At 36.1% G+C, this 22,600-nt stretch overlaps 1 protein-coding gene across 17 annotated transcripts in view; it reads right to left on the bottom strand.

The window, feature by feature from the left end:
• Nucleotides 1-22,600, bottom strand: part of rbfox3b (RNA binding fox-1 homolog 3b) — a 307,431-nt gene that overhangs the window by 24,533 nt on the left and 260,298 nt on the right. For 15 of the 17 annotated variants that reach the window (XR_009269999.1, XM_058769587.1, XM_058769580.1 and 12 more), the window contains 4 exons: nt 7,803-7,856; nt 4,153-4,245; nt 3,098-3,158; nt 2,959-3,012 (listed from right to left, as the gene is read on the bottom strand). Coding sequence is in view for 16 of the 17 variants with exons in the window: in XM_058769587.1 (XP_058625570.1) it covers nt 2,959-3,012; nt 3,098-3,158; nt 4,153-4,245; nt 7,803-7,856 (262 nt within the window). In the remaining variant the exon portion in view is untranslated. The remainder of the gene's footprint in view (nt 1-2,958; nt 3,013-3,097; nt 3,159-4,152; nt 4,246-7,802; nt 7,857-22,600) is intronic. The other 2 variants (XM_058769583.1, XM_058769585.1) reach the window with 2 other exon arrangements.

The raw sequence follows: 22,600 nt of genomic DNA, 5'->3' as shown, positions 1-22,600 counted from the left end.
AAAACACTTTAGCAACAGTCTACCGATCTGTCAATCCATCCATAGTACAGAGACCCACAATCTGATAAGTGTGACTGGACGATTCTCTCCTCACACACACACACACACACACGGACATCTCTCTAGTTCACTCACTTTATACTCTCTACATTAAAAAAGACTGAAAAAGACTTTTAAAAAAGTGGTATAATAATATAACCATAGTATTCCTTTAAGTAACCTGAAGTTTCATATATTTACAATATATCTATTTGTATATAACATTATATTTACAATATAATTATGAAATCATGAAAGCATGATTGTAAATATAATGAACTACTTATTTTTATGCCATGGTCTGTCTGAATACTGGATTCTGATTGGCTGGCAGGTGTTGATTAAATTCGTTGAACTGCACAGGTAGTTCCAGGTCAGTTTAATCACGTTCTATATTAATGCGCTTCCTATAAACATTGGTAACCATAGTAACATACAGTTACAGTTGAATAGTAATACAGACGAAAATAACCGTCATTTTTATCGTTCCGGTCAAATATTGCAGCGCAAATATTATTAAGATCTTTAATATGTGAATGCTGGCAAATAACCATGGCATAAGCGGGATAATCAGCGGCTAGCTGTGCATTAAGCGATTTGAATGCACCGGCGGAGGCAACTCCACGTTGTGCATTCAAATCGTTTAATGCACAGCTAGCCGTTGATTATCCTACAACGTTACTAGTTTCACAACTTGTGAATACAACTTCAGTGGCAAAATAATACATTTGTAAATAAGTAAAGTTTGATTCATTACTGTGAATCAGTTCAAAGTGTTCATTTCATGCAAATTGATTCAAAACTCTTATTCAGCATTCACTGGCATAATCACAAACTGTTTAACAAGGATATAAATATTTCATATAAATTCTATCATCTATATATCTATTTATTTCATCTATATATCAAAAATATTGTCTTTGGCTGTCTTTCTTTCTATCTATCTATCTATCTATCTATCTATCTATCTATCTATCTATCTATCTATCTATCTATCTATCTATCTATCTATCTATCTATCTATCTATCTATCTATAGTATCAACAGTATCTATCTATCTATCCATCTATCTACAGTATCAACAGTATCTATCTATCTATCTATCTATCTATCTATCTATCTATCTATCTATCTATCTATCTACAGTATCTACAGTATCTATCTATCTATCTATCTACAGTATGTACAGTATCTATCTATCTATCTATCTATCTATCTATCTATCTATCTATCTATCTATCTATCTATCTATCTATCTATCTATCTATCTATCTATCTATCTACAGTATCTATCTATCTATCTATCTGGATCTGAAGGTAACCCTGTATGTTCTGGTGAATTAGCTGTGTGTGTGTTAGCGTGCGTTAGCGTATGGCTCTGCTGAGCTCTACTGTCATTTCATTTTCCTTATGAAAGACTTTTACAGTCATCGAGACTCGAGGGCAAATCAGAATGAACTCAAAACAGAGCACGTGAAACGAACTAAAGCCAATTACTCTGCGCTGAATTCTTCATTTGTGCCACCGAAGAGTTTTAAAAGAAATGTGATCCGTGACTGCTAATCAAATGGAGCCCAGAGCTAACTAGCAGCGCTAATGATACGACCACCATCTGACTGCCATAAATTACAGCAGCGTTCAACAGCCTGTGCCTTTATTGGGAATGGAAACCAACGTGGCGTCTAGTTTGGCTAATATCACGCTAGCATGAGTCGTTTTATTGGTGCTGCTGGATTGGCGGTTGAGGAGTGCAAACGCAGCGCTCTCCGCTTCACCTCCATAAAGTGGGAAATCACTGACATCAGCACTGCGACTCTGAGCAAGACATTTAACCCCACATCGGCCTGGACGGGACAGAGCCACTATCTGCAGTGAACCCGTCTTAGTCAATAACAGCAGATACATGACAAACATCACTACTGATCCCTCCTCTGCACTAGTGAGTGAGCGTCTCATCCTGCAACATCTGAATGATCCCTCAATCTATTACCCTAGAAACACCCTAGCAACCAGTCAGAACACGTTAGCAACTGAATAGCAGTGCTTTGACAAGCATTTATTTATCTATCTATCTATCTATCATCCTAGCAACCAGTCATAACACCCTAGTAACCAGCCATAACACTAACAACTGAATAGCAACGCCATACAACCATTTATCTATCTATCTATCTATCCATCATCCATCCATCTATCATCCTAGCAACCAGTCAGAGCACCCTAGCCACACTCTAGTATCCGGTCAGAACACTTTAGCAACAGTCTACCTATCTGTCAATCTATTCATCACCCCAGTAACACCCTACAGCCAGTCAGAACACCCCAACTACACCCTAACAACCAGTCAAAACACTTTAGCAACAGTCTACCGATCTGTCAATCCATCCATTCATCACCCTAGCAACACCCTAACAACATCCTAGCAACCAATCAAAACACTATAGCAACTGCAAAGCAACGCCATTGCAACCATCTGTATGTCCATCCATTCATCACCCTAACAACCAGTCATAACACCCAAGCAACTGCATAGTAATACCTTGGCAACCACAACAGAGTGTGGTAGTGAACTTTGCATGAACAAGCTGTTTTTTTTTTGTGTGTGTCTTTTGAAACCAAACAGCAAAATACCGGTCAAACGGATCACTTTCAATGATTACTGTGCAAAGAGGTGTGTAACACCGTGTCTACACCGGATGCAACAGTTGTCGTGTCACGCTCTGCTGCAACAGCTAAAGTCTACACTGGATGCAACAAAGCGACTGTGGAAAATCATTTGTACTGTCATAAACAGAATGAGGCATCAGTTTACTGTCAGGGTAGACAGCATCACTGATCATAATGGGTTCTATTGTGTTTTTCCGCTCGCATCCAGTGTAGACACAGTGTGATATGACAGAATAAAGCGACGTTCCTCACCTGCGTAGAGCTCCGGTCCGTAAACAGCTCCTACCACCGGATTGAGTTTCCAGCCTGCAGAAACACAGGACAGAGATGTGCTTGAACAGATCCTGATGTCAGATGTTTTAAACAGCTGTATGCTGAGAGGAGCTCTTACTGTTTGTGTACGGGTTTACTACTTTCTTATTCGTCATCACTCTCGCCGTGGCGTTGTTCACCTGAGAGAGAGAGGGACGTGAGCTCGGAAAACATATGCATATGAACACTGCACTCATGCAAATACACATGCATGTGAGTAATATCCCTCTGCTCTTCCTGTTATCACCCACAATGCATCTCTTCTGGCTGTTCTGAGCCATGCACACCACACTTTACAGAATGTGTTATTATATTTGGATATTTTGCTTCATTTTTGCAGTCTTATTTAATAGATGCTTGGAATTGATGACATACACAAGCAATGGATAAAAAACAAATGAATAACAGCAGTAAACAACACTTTGAGCATGATATATGATCTGAAATACTGTTTGGTTTAAACTAGTTGTACATTACCAATGAAAAATGGTGGAGGGTGATGAATATAATAAAATTCAGCACTTTTTTACATTTCATAGATTCAGCATTTTAAATATTTGGTTTCACATCCAACAGAGATCAATAAAAAATCAAGAAATATTCTGGGAAATTTTCAACTTAATATCTATTGACAGTATCTGCAAAATAGTTTGTATTGTTTCTCTGAATTGAACAAATGTAATGTAATATAATATACAAATACCTACAATTAAATGTATGCTAAATAACACTTAAATTAAATTAAATACTATTCTTTTCCCCCAACGGTAAATTGAAAAAACACTGTACAGTAACAGGAATTTCAGAGGAAATGTTCTAAATATTAATTTGAATTATTGTTACTATGCAACACAAGTTAAAAGTCCTAAAACAGTATAAACGATCTGTATGCAAAATAGTTCATTTTTTCTTTCTTTTTGATTTTGGGGTGAAATATGACCTGGACCCTTTGTGTTGTTGTTCTTGTTGTAAGTGTATAAATCATATTTAACCCAGAATATTGCTTTCAGATGCCACAAACACACACACATGTGGACAGATATCATGCAGATGCTCGGGAATCTCAGGACGAGGACAGGAAATGAGGTCAGCAAGCAGGAAAGGAGGACGGAGAGAAGGGGAAAAGGAAAGCACCTCGATTTTACGTCCTTCTACGATTGTACCGTTTAGTTTCTCCCGCGCTCGATCTGCGTCTGTGCTCGTTTCAAAAGTTACAAAGCCAAAGCCCTGCGGACGCATGGAGTGAAGCAGGAGGAGAGAGAGAAACAGGTTTGGAGAGAGTCAGGAGCCCACGACAGGAGGAACATGATCAGGAGGATTACAGAGACACGCTACAGTAAAACACAGATGCACAGTCTGTGTGTGAAGAGCTTCATTCAAATCATGTTAGTGACACAAATAACATACGAAACCTATTAACCTCTGTCAGAATGTCACGTGTGAAATATTGCTTTACTCAGAGTTAAAAAGTGACTAAAGCAGCTTTAAACAAGTCAGTTCCCTCGACGGCCACATTCATAACATAATAGGCAACTATTTTCAGCCGAGCATGTAAAACTCTGGCTGTAATTTTAATTTAGTTCATTTAAATTAATATACAAAAATGTATTAATATTGCAAAAAGAATATAAATAGTTGATTTAATGTCAATTTAATATAATTTATTTTATTTTATAGTTAATATTTTATTATTATTATTTTTTACTCTCTTTAAACCCTGGGGGAGAGATAGAGAGAGACAGTAAAAATAGAACATTAATTTAGAATTTAATACACAAATTTCACTTGAGCACAACTTTTAACAAAAATGCATCAAGTATAAGTTATTTAAATGTGACCCTGGACCACAAAACCAGTCATAAGGGTCAATTTTTCAAAATTTAGATTTACACATCATTGTACATTGATGTATGGTTTGTTATGATAGGACAATATTTGGTCGAGATACAACTATTTGAAAATCTAAATATTGATAAAATCGCCTTTAAATTTGTCCAGTTCTTAGCAATGCATATTACCAATCAAAAATTAAGTTTTGATATATTTACAGTAAAAAAAAAAAAAAATACAAAATATCTTCATGGAACATGATCTTTACTTAATATCCTAATGATTTTTGACATAAAAAAAAAATAATAATTTAATTATTTAAAATAATAATTTTGACCCATACATTGTATTTTTGGCTATATACAAATATACCCCAGCGACTTAAGACTGGTTTTGTGGTCCAGGGTCACATATATAAATTATTTATTTAATATTAATTTAGTATATAACATTTGCTTTTTGGTTAACAACTGTGCTTAAAAATAGAAAGAAAAAAAAAACTATTACTATTATTTATTACTAAATATGACATTAAGTATGACATATCAGTCATATAGTTTGTTTAGAATTTAATATTTGATTTAATATTAATATATCATAACATAAAAAGAGGTTCAATAGTGTAGCGTGAAAGATGGCCTGTGATGACATACTGTCCAATAGGAGCGGAGAGGGGGCGGGGCAACATATGATGGACGGATGCTGTTTGGCTAATGCTGGATGAGCTACTAGCAGCTCGAGGGGTGGGTTTATACCAGTCAGAGAGATAAAGGAATAGACCGAGGGCCGCATGAGTCCTGTGGACATCTCACACGCCTGCATCTGCTCTGGTTTATCACGCAATAATGAGCTTACACAGAGGGCCAAAACACAGCCCATTTTTCAAAAGGGACAAACATACTGAATGCAAATTGCTGCTTCTTAGAGAATAGATTGTTTATTAATGGGCCGGTGGGTTCATTATACAGCAACACTGGAGGTGGGGACAGCAAGGCATCATGGGTAATGGGCTTTGTAGTGCACACAGCAGTAAATGGTTGTCATCTTCATCTTATCTAGCCATGGGGGATGGAGAACACTGACTGCTGACAGAAACTTCAGCACGCATCTGTCAATCACGCTCTGCCTGGGGTCAGAGAGGTGACTCATAGGGCAAATATTAGTTAATATTAAAGCATTTCTGTAAGACACCCCACATATAAAACTGTACTGTGAGTGTTTATGAAAAATGCATGCCGACTTTTTTGTAAAACAGGGTTAAAGCTTCAGTCAGTAGATAGCTGTAGGGGAGACCGGGGCTAGTTGCCACAATAAAACAACACTGATATACATTAAAGGCTGGGACACACCAAGCCATCTTCAAAGAACACTGAAAAAAATTAAATTTTTTTAAGGTAAATGGTTTCAAACTATTTATTTTAGCTACATTTAAAAAAAATTAAAACGTTGAAGGTTAGTCAACTAAATTTGTTTATGTAAATGTAGCTAAAATAAATTGATCACAATCACTTACATTAAAAATTTTTGTAAATTCAATGAATCATTTTTTTTCAGTAAAATAGCGACAAAAGCCGACGGTGTTCTCGCCTCGCGTTGGACGTCCTCAGCGTCGGACCAGAAAGTCGTGCTAGAACACACTGCTCAGACTACAGCCGACTGATATTTTGAATATCAGTTATATTGATAACTTTCTTCATTTTAAGCGGTGCATTTTTCTATGAAAATATTAACATATTGGAATGCTTGGGAAAGATCATGTAACATTAGAACAGCCTTCTGTCTGTGCCGCCTTAATTTTCATGCTCGTTTTCGAAATTAAATATATTATTTAATTTCATTGATTAAAATCTATTGCAAATCAACTGAGATTTAGTATGTTATTTTTGTTATATTTCAACCATTTAAACTGACTTTAAATAGTATTACTTATGCACTATTAAATTGATTTTAAATAGTATTATTTATGCACTATTATAGTTTTATTACTATTTTGAATAAGGATTTTATATGTTCAGTTTTCATTTCAATTGTAGGTTTTTTTTTTTTTTTAATTATTTGTTTGCTTTTTTTATATATTACTATTTATGTTTAATTTATAATAACCCAGGCTCAGTTTTATTATATTTTTGTAATTTCTAATTTCTAATTAGTAATTTTATTTTATTTAGTTTAAGTTTTTCACCTAATATTTATATTTCTGATTTATATATTTTTTATATTTCACCTCAAATGAACAAAAACATTATTTATTGATTGATTGATTGATTATTTTTACTCATTAAGAGTCACTATATAATTAAACTGCATTTAAAATTTTCATTTGCGTATCATTTTTTGTCATTTTGTTATCTGCTTTTAAACACTACTAGGTTAAATTTATTAATTAGTATTTTTAGTGCTTTATTTAGTTTATATTTTTCACCTAATATTCATATATCCGTTTTATTTTTTATTTTCATTTATATTTTATTTCCATTTCAGTTTTATTTCAATTAAGAAAAATATTTTTATTTATTTTATTTATTTAATTTAGGTTCTAGCTAAACATTTAGGGCATTTTAATGTTTAACATTCCAGCAAGTACTGCTCCAAAATATCCAAAATGTCAGAACATATAGGTTTTGAAGGGAAAATAGTTAACTTTGACATTACTAATATTATTTTTACTCATACAGCACAGTGAACATCAGCAGCACAGGAGTTGGAACTTTATTCTGTCTTTCGTCTGAACAAACAGTGGATGAGTGTAAAGTCCTCGGCTGACCTCTATCCACGACCAGCGCTCTGATTATGTGCACTGCCGTGTCTGTTTTGTTCTTTAACTTTATAGTCTTTAATCTGAGTCGAGGAAGATCAAACCGGCGTCTCTAAGCCAATAAAGAGTTCAGAAGAGAACGAGAAAGACCGTGGCTATACACAAACAGAGAGGAGAAGAAAGCAAGCGTCATTCATACCTTTGATCCTCTTTCATTAAAGATAATCTCCACGTCTAAGATCTTCCCAAATTGCTGCAGAAAAGGAGAGCGAGAGAAACAGAGAGCGAGGGAGAGAAAAGCAAGATGAAGACGGGAATAAGAGAGAGATAAATCGATTAGGAGCCTCTGTGTCCATGAGAAAGTGGGGCTCGAAACCTGGGATGAAATAATAACATCACGCATCCGGAAAACTGGAAATTACATAACACACAGGACATGTTAGGTGCTTCCCACTGCAGGCTTCATAAAACAACTTTTCCTGAGTTTAGATTGTGAAAAACTTTTGCAATTCTGTTGCTATAATCACATTCCACAGCATTATTAAGTATCTGCAGACTCTGAGGTCTCTTGCGTGAGGTTTGTAATGTGAAGTCTGCGGTGTGAGGTTTCTAATAAGATGTTTTTGGAGTGAGGCCTCTGGCGTGAGGTCTATCAAGTGAGCTTTTTCCAGTTAAAGTCGGCAGTGTGAGGTGTCTAACGTGATGGTTTTGCAATGAGGTCTCTGGCAGAGGTCTGTCATGTGAGGTTTTCATTAGAAGTCTGTGGCGTGAGGTTTCTAACATGATATTTTTGAAGTGAGGTCTCTGGTGTGAGGTCTCTCAGCAGAGGTTTTCTTTAGAAGTCTGCCATGTGAGGTTTCTAATGTGATGAATATGAAGTCTCTGGAATGAGTTTATATTGCAAAATCTGTGGTGTGAGGTTTCTAATGTGATTATTTTGCCGTGAGGTTTCAGTTGTAATGTACATGCCATGAGGTCTCACATGTGAGGTTTTTCATTAGAAATCTGTGGTGTGACGTCAAAAGGCGCTTTCGCACCACTTAGAGGGATAGTTCACCCAAAAATGAAAATTTGATGTTTATCTGCTTACCCCCAGGGCATCCAAGATGTAGGTGACTTTGTTTCTTCAGTAGAACACAAACGAAGGTTTTTTAACTCAAACTGTTGCAGTCTGTCATATAATGCCAGTCAATGGGCACACAATCTTTGAGAAAAAAAAAAACATGCACACTCAAATCCAAATTAAACCTTACAGCTCGTGACGATACACTGATGTCCTAAGACACGAAACGATCGGTTTGTGCGATAAACTGAACAGTATTTATATCATTTTTTACCTCTGATAAACCTCAATATCCGACTGTCACAACATCCGGCGCGTGACGCGTCAACCTGCTCTGGCACATAGATGTATATACATAGATGCCTCATTAGCGACTGTTTCTATGGGCCGCGATACGTAAGGATCTACGTATATATCTATGTATATACATATCTATGTTCCAGAGCCGTTGACGAGTCACGCGCCGGATGTTGTGGATGAGCTCAGGATGGTTGGACATTGCCTGTATCAGAGGTAAAAATTATATGAATGCTGTTCAGTTTCTCGCACAAACCGATCGTTTCGTGTCTTAGGACATCAATGTATCATCACGAGCTGCAAGGTTTAATTTGAATTTGTGTGTGCATGTTTTTTTTTTCTCTCAAAGATTGTGTTCCCATTGACTGACATTATAGGACTGACAGACTGCAACAGTTTAAGTTAAAAATATTCATTTGTGTTCTACTGAAGAAACAAAGTCACCTACATCTTGGATGCCCTGGGGGTAAGCAGATAAACATCAAATTTTAATTTTTGGGTGAACTATCCCTTTAAGCCTCGTTCAGACTGTCAGCCCAAATCCAATTTTTGTGCAAATCCGATTGAACTCCGATCATATTTAAATATTATGAACGGCAAGGAACTACATGAAATCCGATTTGTGCAAATCCGTTTCGAGCTACATTCGTATGTGGTCTGAGATCCTATTCAAATCGCGTTTCTGGAAATCCGTTTCAGTCTGAACGGTCAGATCAGATTTAGCGTAGCTTTTTCATGTCCTCACGCCACGTAAAACGTAAACACGTCAGACGTTTTTGCAGAAAACATGCTGAACATCTTTGCAGAAACAAGCTTATGTCGTTGCGAAGTGCAAGTCAAGCGGAAAAAAACTATGTACTGCTAGTATACATACCTCTTTGTGTTTTGAAAGTAGCAGAGACCAAAAAAAAAAAAAAAAAAAAGAAGCAAATTAGTGGAGACAGCAGCACAGAATAAAGCCGCACATTCAAGCTTCCTGCGTTTCTGCCGCTGCCTCACACAACAAAATAATTATACAGCGCAACCGCGACGGTAAGACAACATCTGTATTGCAAACTGTATTGCTGTTACTGTTGTTTTTAGCGTAGTCATAACAATGCAACGGCATTACCATAGAAACCAATGCACATTCAGTAAAAACTAAAGAGCGCTTATGGACACACAAATCGGATATGAACAGTTGCGATATGCTGTGTGGACAGTCAGTTATTCAAATCCGATTCCATCCGGATATGCACAAAATCGGATTTTGGCTGACAGTCTGAACGAAGCTTTAGTTCTAGGAATTAGCCAGCAGGGTGGCTCTTAGAGAAGAAATTTCTCCCTTGGGCCGGTTTCCTGGTTGCATTCGCACCGGCAGCAGGAACTGTGAAGCGTCCAACAGCAAAGTCTTTATCCGCGGCATTTACAAACATCAACAACCGGTGAATGGATAACACCGTGATCGGAGCTGTTTTTGTTGTGTGCCATAGGTTTCATGATAACAGAGATGGAATGTAAACGCACAATTTACGCGATTAAAAGAGCGTGAAAATTTGACTAAATCTCCTATGACAACTTGCAGTGTTATCATCGAGGCTGAGAAAAGAGCACAATACTGCAGACAACAGGTGCATACCGTTATATGTGACCCTGGACGACAAAACCAGTCTTAAGTGTCAATTTTTCGAAATTGAGATTTATACATCATCTGAAAGCTGAATAAATAAGCTTTCCATTGATGTATGGTTTGTTATGATAGGACGATATTTGGCCGAGATACAACTATTTGAAAATCTGGAATCTGAAGGTGCAAAAAAATCTAAATATTGAAAAAATTGCCTTTAAAGTTGTCCAAATTACGTTCTTAGCACTGCATATTACTAATCAAAAATGACAAAAAAAATCAAAAAGGTTTTGTTTTTTTTTCCAAGCAGAAGTCTCTGGCATGAGGTTTGTAATGTGAAGCCTGTAGTGTGTAACATGATATTTTTGCAGTGAGGTCTCCGGCGTGAGGTTTTATATTTGTCGGTGGTGTGAGGTTTCTAATGCGTTGTTTTTCCAGTGATGTCTCCGGTGTGAGGTCTCTCAGGTGAGTTTTTTTTTTCTCTGTCAAAGTCTGTGGTGTGAGGTTTCTAATGTGATGTATTTTCTGATGTGAGGTCTCTAGCATGAGATTTAGAAAGTGAAGTCTGCAGTGAAGGCTTTCTAATAAGATGTTTTTGCAGTGAGGTCTCTGGTCTGAGATTTCTCAGTGGAAGACTGTGGTTTGAGGTTTCTAATGTGATATATATGGAATCTCTGTCATGAGATCTACCAGGTGTTTTTGCAGTGAGCCCTCCGGTGTGAGGATTCTTGTGTGAGGTTTTTCATTAGAAGTCTGTGATGTGAATTTTTTAAGGTATCTGCAGTCTCTGGTGTGAGGTCTCTGGCGTGAGCTCTCATCAGAGGCCTGAGAGTGTCCCTGAGAGAGGGGGGAAAAATGGGAATAACAGGCAATTTAATTATGTACACGTTTTATTTGTATTATTATAAAGATAAACAGAACTATGTGTGTGTACAGTCTGTTTTTTTCCTCTCTCTTCCTCTCTCTCTTGTTTTTGTTGTGTGGCATCACTCCCAAGGGGGGAAACATTCACCAATCTTCAATTTAGCTTCCGTGCTGTTTGGATCGTTAGAAAGCGGAGGGATGAGGGACGAGCGCAAATCTCTTTAATGAGCACAGCTTTTAATTGATGCCTGCGATGGTCGTATTATTTCATTAAAAGTAATTACCCTGTCAAGCATGCTGCATCACCATCATTTGGCCACTGCGGTAGAAAATAAAACCTCTGCGAGTGCCATGCCGGATGGAGAGAGATGACACTGGAAGTGCTAATAGGATCAAGAGCGTTGCGGTTGTCTACAGACACCGACTACAAAAAAGGATGAATAGACTGGGTTATGGGGTCAACGCTAATCAGACTACATGCTAATGTTAATTAGCTGTTTGTGTGAGAGAGGAGAGGTCAGGAAAGAGTCGCTAGACATGAGAAGCAAAGATTCGGGAAGCCTTCATCTTCATTAACAGCACTGCAATTAGGAATAAAAAATAAATAAATCACACGAGATCTCTTTAAAATCTTGGTTGTTTCTCTTAGACAGCAGTTAGATGAAATGAAGAGTCAATGCATTCTTTTAAATAAGATTCCTGCTTCTTAGAAGTCACCAGTGATCTCACATGTCTCCTCTAGAGCTTCAAAAGATATCTCAATAATGTCTCAAACTGATCAGATTTGCCAAGTGTGCAATCAAAGTCAGAGGTCTCAATATGAACTCAAATTATGTCAAAATCAACTAATCTGCTATCTATATTTTAGGAGAATCATCTGAGATGATACTGAGACATAACAGCGCTCTCCTTTAAGCGGTCTCCTGAGCAATAACACTTTCTGGTGATCTTTCGGCATTAAATCCAAAAACGCTGAAACTGGAAAGAAAAATCACAAATGAGATTGGATTTAAGCCTCAACTGCTTCCCATAGATTTCAGTAAGCTTCCGCTTCTCATATATTTCTCCAGAGAAAAGACTTCAGTAATCTCACATGTCTCCTTTCAGAAGAGATCTCAACAATGTCTAAAATTGTGCTCGGATTTGCCAAGACACCAAAGTCATATATCTTCATATGAATTGAATGTATTATCAAATAATCTGGCTGCTACCTTTTATTTTTTCCAAACAGATTTGAGGAGAAACATCTAAGATGATACTGAGACACAACAGTGGACTCATTTGTCATATGAGCAATAAAACTTCCCAATGAACAGTGATCTCTCAGTATAAGATCCAGAAACACTCAAACTGTAAAGATCACAAATCTCGAATGAGATCTCATTAAAGTCTCAACTGTTTCTGCTAGATTTGAATGAGATTCAATGGAGACTTTTGCTGAAATGTTCTTCTCAGATGTTTCTCCTAAAAAAGACCCAAGTAATCTCAACGTCTCAAACTTTGCTCAGATTTACCAAGATACCAGTATCTGCAATCCAAAATCAAACTCAAATTCTCTCAACATCAAATAATCTGTCTGTTATCTACATTTTATTTCTCCAGAGAGATTTTTAGGAAAATCATCTGAGACATAACAGCCAACTCCTTCAAGTTTCCTTAGCAATAAAATATCCATCAGATTGCTAATTTTCAGCATAAGATCTATGCTCAAACTGGAACTAAAAGTTACAAATGAGATCTCTTTAAAGTCTCAACTGTCCCTCCTAGATTTTGATGAAATTAAATTGAGACTTTTGCTGAAGTCTTCTGCTTCTCAGATGATTCTCCAGGCAAACAGACTCCAGTGATCTCATGTCTCCTTTCAGCAGACATCTCGCCAAAGATCTCACACTGTGCTCAGATATGCCGAAATACTAAAATCTGCAATCAAACGTCAGCGATCTCAATATGAACTCAAATATTTCTCATCAAATGATCTCAGCTGCTCTCCACATTCATTTTAAGTCTCTAGTTTTATTTCTCCAAATGAATTTGAGGTGAAACATCTGAGACAATGCTGATACTAAAACAAATCGAGTGCTATAACATTTCAAGAATGACTCTGTGCTCATGCTCTTTTTGTTTGTGCTACAGCCACAATGGCTTAATATTATTGCTCATCCAATCAGCATCTGTGTGAAACTGTAGGCTGAAATCTATCAATTTATTCAAATGAATGCACATTCTGCGGAGGGCTCAATCAGAGACACACAAACACATTAACTCCCCAGCGTGAGCTCCGTGTTGTATGGTGGGATTTTCCCTGGCTAGCTTGCCGCAGATGCTAATTGTTTTAACCAGGCCTAATGGACCAGTGATAGAGATTAATTAGTTTGGTGGGAAAGTTGCGTATGGTTGGGGAAGTGGTCGTCTCTACTGAGCATGCTCAGTTACCCCCTGTGGTGGTAGTTTTCTCATGCATACATGCAGTAAAACCTTAGCACAGCGCTGCAGGGAATGAAGCACTTAGTAGTTTTGCAGAGGAATGTTCTGCAATTGAATACAATTGAAGCCGCTTTGGACAAAACGCCTGTCAAATGCATACATGTCTGCCAAATTATTATATTATGATATAATTGGTAGTGATCAACAGTTTGCCAGTATCACAGTTTGCTATGGAAAAACTGTATACTGGAAGCTTACGTAAAAAGTGTGATTTTAACAGAAAAGCATTCAAAGAAATTCAATACAGGTGCAGTGTATTCTGGGAAATGACTTGTTCTTCCATTATGTTTCACAAAAGTTAATTTATTAAATATGACAAATATATAAACTAAATAAAACAAACTCAACACATTCTCAATTGAATTCTGAATGGCCAGAGTAATTTTTGGTAACACTTTATTTTCGATAGTCCACTTTAGACATTCTATTAACAATAAGTAACTTTGCAACTACATGTCAACTAGCAGTCATTAGAGTATTAGTAGACTGTCTGCTTAATATCTTCTAACATTTTATTTTTATGGGTCCACAACATACAACATACTGACTATGAGAAACTTTGCAAGTATATGTCAACTTATTCTACTAACCCTAAACCTACCCTACTGAGAGTTAGCAGACACGTAGTTACAAATTAATGAGAATTAGTTGACGTAGTTACAAAGTCACTTATAGTTAGTAGAATGTCTAAAGTGCACTATCAAAATAAAGTGTAACCTATTTTTATTTTATTTTTTTAACTTTGAGGCTTTGTCAATTTATTTTTGATAAAATTAGCTTTTCTTGTTAAAAATGACAGTATTTAAAATTCTATTTATTTGAAAATAAATGCAATCTGCATCTTGTTCGCAACCTAAATTCATATTAAAGCATTTAATTGGAATTTAAATGGCAATTGTCAATTCAATCCTGAATGACCAGGGTCAACTACTTATTTGAAATTCAATTCATTTGAAAATTCGAATAGCAATTCCACATCCTGTTGCAACGTTAATTCATATTCCAGAATTTAATTTGAATTTCAAAGACATTCTCAATTCAATTCTCAAAGACGAGAGTACAACATTTTTAAATTTTAAAATGTAAAGACTTTTTTAATATTGATACTTTAAAAAAAAAAAAAAAAAAAAACGAAATATTGCTTTTCTAGTTGAACATTAGTGTTACAATTGTGCATCCTTGTCTGCAACCTCAATTCATATTCAGAAATTGGAATTCTAGTTTAAATATTACAGTTATAGAAATTTATTTGAATTCCAATTCAAACTTTCAATAAGCAATTCTCATTTCTGTTTGCAACCTCAATTGATAGGCAGATATTACAGTAAATTGCAATGTAAAAAACATTATCAAATAAATTCTGAAAGGCCAGAGTAAAAAAATTGAGCAGAGCAAACTTTAAGCCTTCACCAAGTTTATCTTGATACAATTTGCTTTTCTAGCTTAAAAATTACAGTTATAAAAAAAAGAAAAACATCTTTGAATTGCAACTAATTTGAAAATTCAATTAGCGATCCTCAATCCTGTTTGCAACCCCAATTCATATGCAGAAATTAAACTGCAATTTAAAAGGCATTGTCAGTTCAATTCTGAATGGCCAGAGTGAAACCAGTCTCCTTCAGAAGCTGGATTAGCTGGATTCTCCGGCAGGGAATTATGCACAAAGTACCCTGCCAAAAAAGCTCATGTCGTATTCTGCCAACCAAAGCAGTATTGAAGGCAGTTTCAGAGCTCTGCGTCTTTTGAAGTGCTCTGATTGGTGGGGTTTTCTTTAATGCGAGTGGTCTCTCCATACCGATGAAGACTTGTTCGCTGCTCACAGGAGTTAGATTTAAGCAGATCTTTAATTCCGTCTCTTAAAAAAGGAGAGCCGCAGGTGGAATGCTAACATAGTGTCTGCACAGCGGGAAAGCCGGAGATGAAGGTAAGGCCCCCTGTGAGAGAAATTCCCAGCAGCCCTTGAGGCCCACAGGCAGAGGGGAAGAAGAAACAGCCCTAAAGCCAACACAAAGCCGGAGGTTTTACTTCTAGGAACGCTCTCTCCCACCTCACATTTCCATACGGACATCCTCAGTAATAAACCACTCGGCTCCGGATAATGAGCCCCGTACTTCTGCACTCATTAGTGAGTCCCAGTCTCCAGCACTTTAGCCTGCCACGCTAACCTGACGCCCCACTCATTTAGCTTCGACTCTCCGTTAGCCAAGCAGCTAATTAGCCGCACTGCTTTCTCTTGGCAAATCTTCGGCTCTGCTCACCACAGGCTAAATCTCCATTAGCCACGAAGCTAATCAACGCCGCCAAGCTTTGTTAGCACGGGATAGAGTCATTAGCGTGGCTTCCTTGACTCTGTGCAGGCAGATGGAGCTTATAGCGAGCGATTATGTCTCAAGGTGTTGGGCTTACACGGCTACAGTATTTCCTTTGTTTACCTTCTGTGATGTCTTATGCAAATGTGGCTAACTTTCAACACGCTAACAGCACACAAAGCCACGTAGTGCTTCAAGCAATTACAGATGGATGCGATCCATTTGGTTCTAATACAACGTAAAACAAGATTTTTTTAAGTTGCAAATAAACCAATGATTATTGGAGTACGGTTTCAAGAAAATACTATTGCAATTTTTCTACTTCAAGCAATTTTTGAGTAAAAACTTTACTTGTGAAGGAAAATGAATGAAAAATTGCTGAAGATGCAGTCACCCTCAGGCCATCCAAGATGTAGATGAGTTTGTTTCTTCATGAAAACAGATTTGGAGAAATGTAGCATTACATCAGTTTCTCACTAATGGATCCTCTGCAGTGAATGGGTGCCGTCAGAATGAGAGTCCAAACAGCTGATAAAAACATCACAATAATACACAACACTCCAGTCCATCAGTTAATGTCTTGTGAAGTGAAAAACTGTGTTTGTAAGAAACAATTTAATCATTAAGGCGTTTTAACTTTAAAACAAAACAAAATAGAATCCATGATCTATAATAACATTTCCTCCACCGATGAAGTCCACCCCAGGTTGTTCTCTGACATAAAAGTCCAACCACATATGTGTTTAGAACTGCTTCGTACTGTTTTGGCTAGTAAACGGTTCTTGATCTGTGCAGATTTCTCTCCTCATTCCGATGAAGCGACTTAAGAAAGCAATATTATAGATCATGGACTCGTATTTTACCGGGAAGTAATGATTTGAAGTTAAAAACGTCCTAAAAATAATTTTACACATAGCTTTTCGCTTCTTTTTGTGCATTATTGTGATGTTTGTATCAGCTCTTTGGACTCTCATTCTGACAGCACCCATTCACTGCAGAGGATTCACTGGCCAGCAAGTGACGGAATACTAAATTGATCCAAATTTCTAAACATGTCTTGATGTAAGAATGTTCAGATATTTATAATAGAAAACAAGACCAAAATATTGAGTAAGAAAGGATGCCAGCTTGGTTAGTGGTGATTAAACAAATGTCCCCCGTTGTCCATATTGTTTTTGGCATCCATATTGAGTTTGCATCATATATCTCTGGACCACCTATGCACAATAACTGCGAGCTAATTACTGTGCTGATTTGGCATACACAAACCTGGCAGCCTCGAAGAACAATAATCCAGCTATCACAGAGTATGATGGGAAACGAGCGAGGGGCCACATATCATGTTGTATGTAATTTATACGGCTACGCGGCGGTCTGTGCTGTAATTAACATCATCTTTTCGACAGAGCCACCGGCCGACACCAGCCCAAACAAATGAGCGCTGTTTAAAGCAGCTTTTCTGGCCAGCCTGCTGCTGACGGGTCATTAAGATGATTGAGATGATTTTAGCAAATAAGAAGGAAGCGGCATGTGTGTGTGTCCATATATTTAGTGAGCACAAAGTCGTCTTATTTACCCTAAAGGTAAGTTTGCCACATCATCTGCAGAGAACGATTAATGTAATTCATATATTCAGATATAAAGATGTTCTTACTCAGTATTTTTGTCTAGTATTCCATTACAAATATACTTCTTAAATAAACATATATACCTGAGAAGCAAAACAACTTAAGATACTAAGTCTTCACAATTAAGCGAGTTTATGCTTAGAAGAAAAACTCTCTGCCGATGAGAAAAGAAAAATGAGGAAATAAAAAAATCCCTTACTTCAAAGGGAAAACAAGATTATGTTCTTACCCCAATGGCATTTCTTGTTCTCAATTTTCAAATGTAATTTTGATTTTTTTTTTTTTCCAGAAAACAATATTTGATATCTTAAGTAATACGAGTAATTAATTGTACTTCATAAGTAAAAAATACTTTTTTAGAATTAAAATGTAAATGTAAGTTAATTCAGAATGCCTAGATACTTGTAGTGGAAAACAAGACAAAATATTAAGTAGGATTTTATTTATTTATTTTTAAGCGAAGTAGCTAAATATTTAATATTTAACAACTGTTTATGACAGAAATGACCAACAGCAATTATCCTGTGATACAAACTACTCAACCTTTTTTGTCTAATTTCACCATCATTTACGTGATTCATGTAAGCCATAACGAATGTGGCGCGACAATAAACATTTAGCTGTTTTGCCTTTTTAAATTATGTACACATTCACTCTTATTTGTATTTTAAAACTTTACTTGGCAAATAGATCAAATTTGCAAATCAAATTTGACTTCTTCATGGGATCCCTTGCTCAGCAATGAATCCTCTGCGGTGAATGGGTGCCGTCAGAATGAGAGTCCAAACAGCTGATAAAAACATCACAATAATCCACAAGGGTTAGACTTTATTTTAAGGTGTCCTTGTTACAGTGTAATTGTAAAAATTGTAAAAGTTAATATTAATTAACTACATGTACTTACTATGTTCAGGATTAGGGTTTGGCTTAGGGTTACTTGCATGCAATTATGCATAATTAATTGTTATTATAATAGTAAGTACATGTAACGTGTAACAAGGACACCTTAAAATGAAGAGTTACCTCCACAGGTAATCCACACCACTTCAGTCCGTCAATTAACATCTTGAGAAGTGAAAAGCTGTGTGTTTATAAGAAACAAATCCATTATTAAGGCATTTTAAAGGGATAGTTCACCCAAAAATGAAAATTCTGTCACCATTTACTCACCCTCAAGTAGTTCCAAACCTGTATGAATGTCTTTGTTCTGCTGAACACAAAGGAAGATATTCTGAAGAATGTGGGAAACAGAGCAGTTCTGGGGCACCATTGACTTCCATAGTATTTTTGGTAACACTTTACAATAACAGTACATGAATTATCATGTACTAATACCTTAATTAATAATTACTTGACTATGAACTAATGAAGAGTTAAGACATGTATTAATCAAGAACTAATGAAGAACTAACTTAACTACGACATGAGTCATATGAATTACCGCATGAATAACACCACCTTAATTACGTGTTAGTTCCTGCATGTTAGTTAATGTATTAATTAACACTTTGGGGTAAACTAAATCAAACATGCTCTAGAAGAAAGATTCATGAAAATGGCACACTGCAAAATTGTTTATAAATTTTCCACCTGCAGCTATGTCACAAACATCAGTGAATGACAGTGGATTTCTTGCAATATTTATGTTTAACCAACTCATCCAACGCACAATGATGCATTCATAATTAAAAACAACTTCATCTCATCCTGTTTTGAGTGATTCCACTGCTGCCCCCCTACAATAATGTATTCATTAAGCAGATGCAATTTTCCAAATTAAAATCAGTGTTAGCATAGAGATGATGGTTATGTTATGGATTGGTTTACTGTCTTTATATCATAATAATGCACTGAAATCAGACGTTTGTCTTGTGTTCTTGCTCTTCTTTTGGGACACTATTGCCCCTTCAAAATGTTAACCTTCCTCCTACCGTTCAGTTCCTTCTCCATCCAAATGCAGCCACATGACCTCTGCTCTTCCACTTTTTTACAAACCACCAAAAAACACCAAATATCTGATTTAGATGAGCTGAATATGTATAAAACATGTGTAATTTATAACTTTTTAAAGATGTGCCCCTCCAGGACAAGTCATGACATGATACATTGACAACTCATGAATTCATGTTAAGTTATAAGTAATTAATGATGAGTTAATGATATTGTGCCCCCCCCCCCCCAAGTAAAGTCATGACATTATGATACATTAACAAGGCACGAGTTCATGTTAGTTAGTCTACGAGTTGTTAATGATTTATTAATAATGTGTACAGTCAAGTAAAGTCCAGCGTGATCTCATGATAATTCATATGTATTTTACGTAAATTGTGGTTCTATAAAACGTACATTTACTTACGTTTTTACAGGCACTAAAACGTACAATACTAACGTATTTTCAGCATCTAAATGTACAAATACTTACGTATTGACAAAAATGAATCCTTATGAATATTGAAATTGCGGAATTAATTTTATTATTAGTTGTCATATCAATTACCTTGTTTCCAATTGCATCATTAAATTGTTTACTCGTTTACTTTATATGAAATGATAACATTTCGTTTTATTGTGTGATTTCTGCTGCCGGCTCGTTTCCAATAATGGGCCTACAAGTTAAACAAGACTTAACTTTAAACCTTAAAATAAATAACATTTGAAATCGTTTAACCTTTACTTGTCATGAAATGTTTACTTTGTTTGCCATGGGCCACAAAAGGCGTTTTCTCCGACATGCTGTGACTGACAATAGAACTATAAAAAAAAAAAAAACACCAAAACCGCAACATAATTACGAACTGAAACTATTTTATTCGTGCGCTGTAATCCAGATCTTCAGAATCCACACGACTGCGAGGAACAGACCCAAATCCAAGCCTTTATTCAACGATCTTCATCTCCATCTCGAGCAGCGAGACCAGCGACCATAAACAGCAAAGCCCGCGCTGACTGACGGGTTCATTACAAATTCAAATGTTGCAGCTTCAAACGACAGGTTTTACGGCAGGATAATCGAACGCTCATTGGCTCTCGCCTGCCTTCGTCACAGATTGAGACATGCCGCGTTTCTGGCAGTGTTGCCAACTTAGCAATTTTGTTGCTAAATTTAGCAACTTTTCAGACTACCCTAGCAACTTTTTCTTCCAAAAGCACCTAGCAACAAATTTAGCAATTTTTTACAATTTATTTGGCAACTTTTAGCAACTTTTGATAAGTGACTCAGACAATAAAAAGACACACATTTTCCATCCTAATTACACAAAAAGAAAACCAAAGATGCCTAGCAGTACACACATCACTTGAATTGAATTAGCTGCTATTTGCATTTCTTCAATATAATAATAATAATAATAATAATAACAACTGAATAATTGTTCATTTATGATAGGCTACACTTTGTTATAGCTTGTACTTGCGATTGTTGATCAGTTAGTATGCTGTAAGAAAAATGGAAAATATAGGCTGCTAGTAATTTTCCAGGACGTTATCCATTATCCATTGTAACACTGTAACCCGAAAACACAATGCGTAATTTAAAATGCAGGTAAAAAAGCAATACGTAAAATTCTTTCATATTAACATAGTAGATTGTGCCCTATTTTTACAGCCTTTTCTTGGAATGTAGCATACTAACTACTAATACACTGCTTAAAGCATAATTGTTGAGAATGTCTTATATTACTAGTTTACTAGCTATTAAAAAAAAGCAAACCTTAAATTGTAATCATTCAAAAATGTATAAGTGTTCAATAATTCAACGGTTTTTAAAATACAGTTATTTATATTTTAATATTATATTATGCATATTATTTTACAAACAAATCTAAATTAACATATATAAAATATATTTTTGCTGAGATTTAATGTTGTGACACAATTTTGCGCCGTGATTACGCAATGACGTCATCGCGCAATGACATCACAACGTCATTTAGCAGCTTCTAGCAACAAATTGACCTTCCTTTAGCAACTTTCTCTGAAAATTAGTTGGCAACACTGGTTTCTGGTGAGGTGTTTATTTGCATGATGCTAGCACGCGCGCGCCTTCACGAGTTCACTGAGAGGGAGAGGATCAGGAAAATAATCTGGATAACATTTTCAGCGATTAACAACATAAATTATGCTCAAATGAAGATATCAATCTTTCATTTGAAAGCCATGTTTCTAGCATCTGTAAAACTGCGTTTTTCCATCTCAAAAACATATCTAAATTGCGACCTATGCTCTCAACGTCAAATGCAGAAATACTAATTCATGCGTTTATGACCTCAAGGTTAGACTATTGTAAATAAATGATTGTAATTGCATTTATCTGTCTGTCATGTTTTTCTTCTACTGTACAGAAATAGCTATGTTTAGGTGTAGATGTAGGAGTGGGATTAGCGATTATAAAAACTTTTTTAATGCTATATTGTTACTAAAAATGGTTATTTTCTTGCATGTTTATAAAATGGGTAGGTTTAGGTTTGGGGGTAGGTTAAGAGGTCTAAATGTCTAAATCACTTATTGATAAAATGATAAAAATGCATTGATAAGAATATCTTAATGATATAAAAGATACGTAAATATTTTAAGTTTTGTCATGACATGGGGGCACAATATTACTAACTCATCATTAACTTAACATTAATTCATGAATGTATCATAATGTCATGACTTTACTTGGGGGCACAATATCATTAACTCATCATTAATTACTTATAACTTAACATGAATTCATGAGTTGTCAATGTATCATGTCATGACTTG

This window comes from Onychostoma macrolepis, chromosome 03 (genome assembly GCF_012432095.1).
Source record: "Onychostoma macrolepis isolate SWU-2019 chromosome 03, ASM1243209v1, whole genome shotgun sequence".
Lineage (NCBI taxonomy): Eukaryota > Metazoa > Chordata > Actinopteri > Cypriniformes > Cyprinidae > Onychostoma > Onychostoma macrolepis.
The sequence above is the reverse complement of the archived record's forward strand: the minus strand, read 5'-3'. Positions and strand labels throughout refer to the sequence as shown.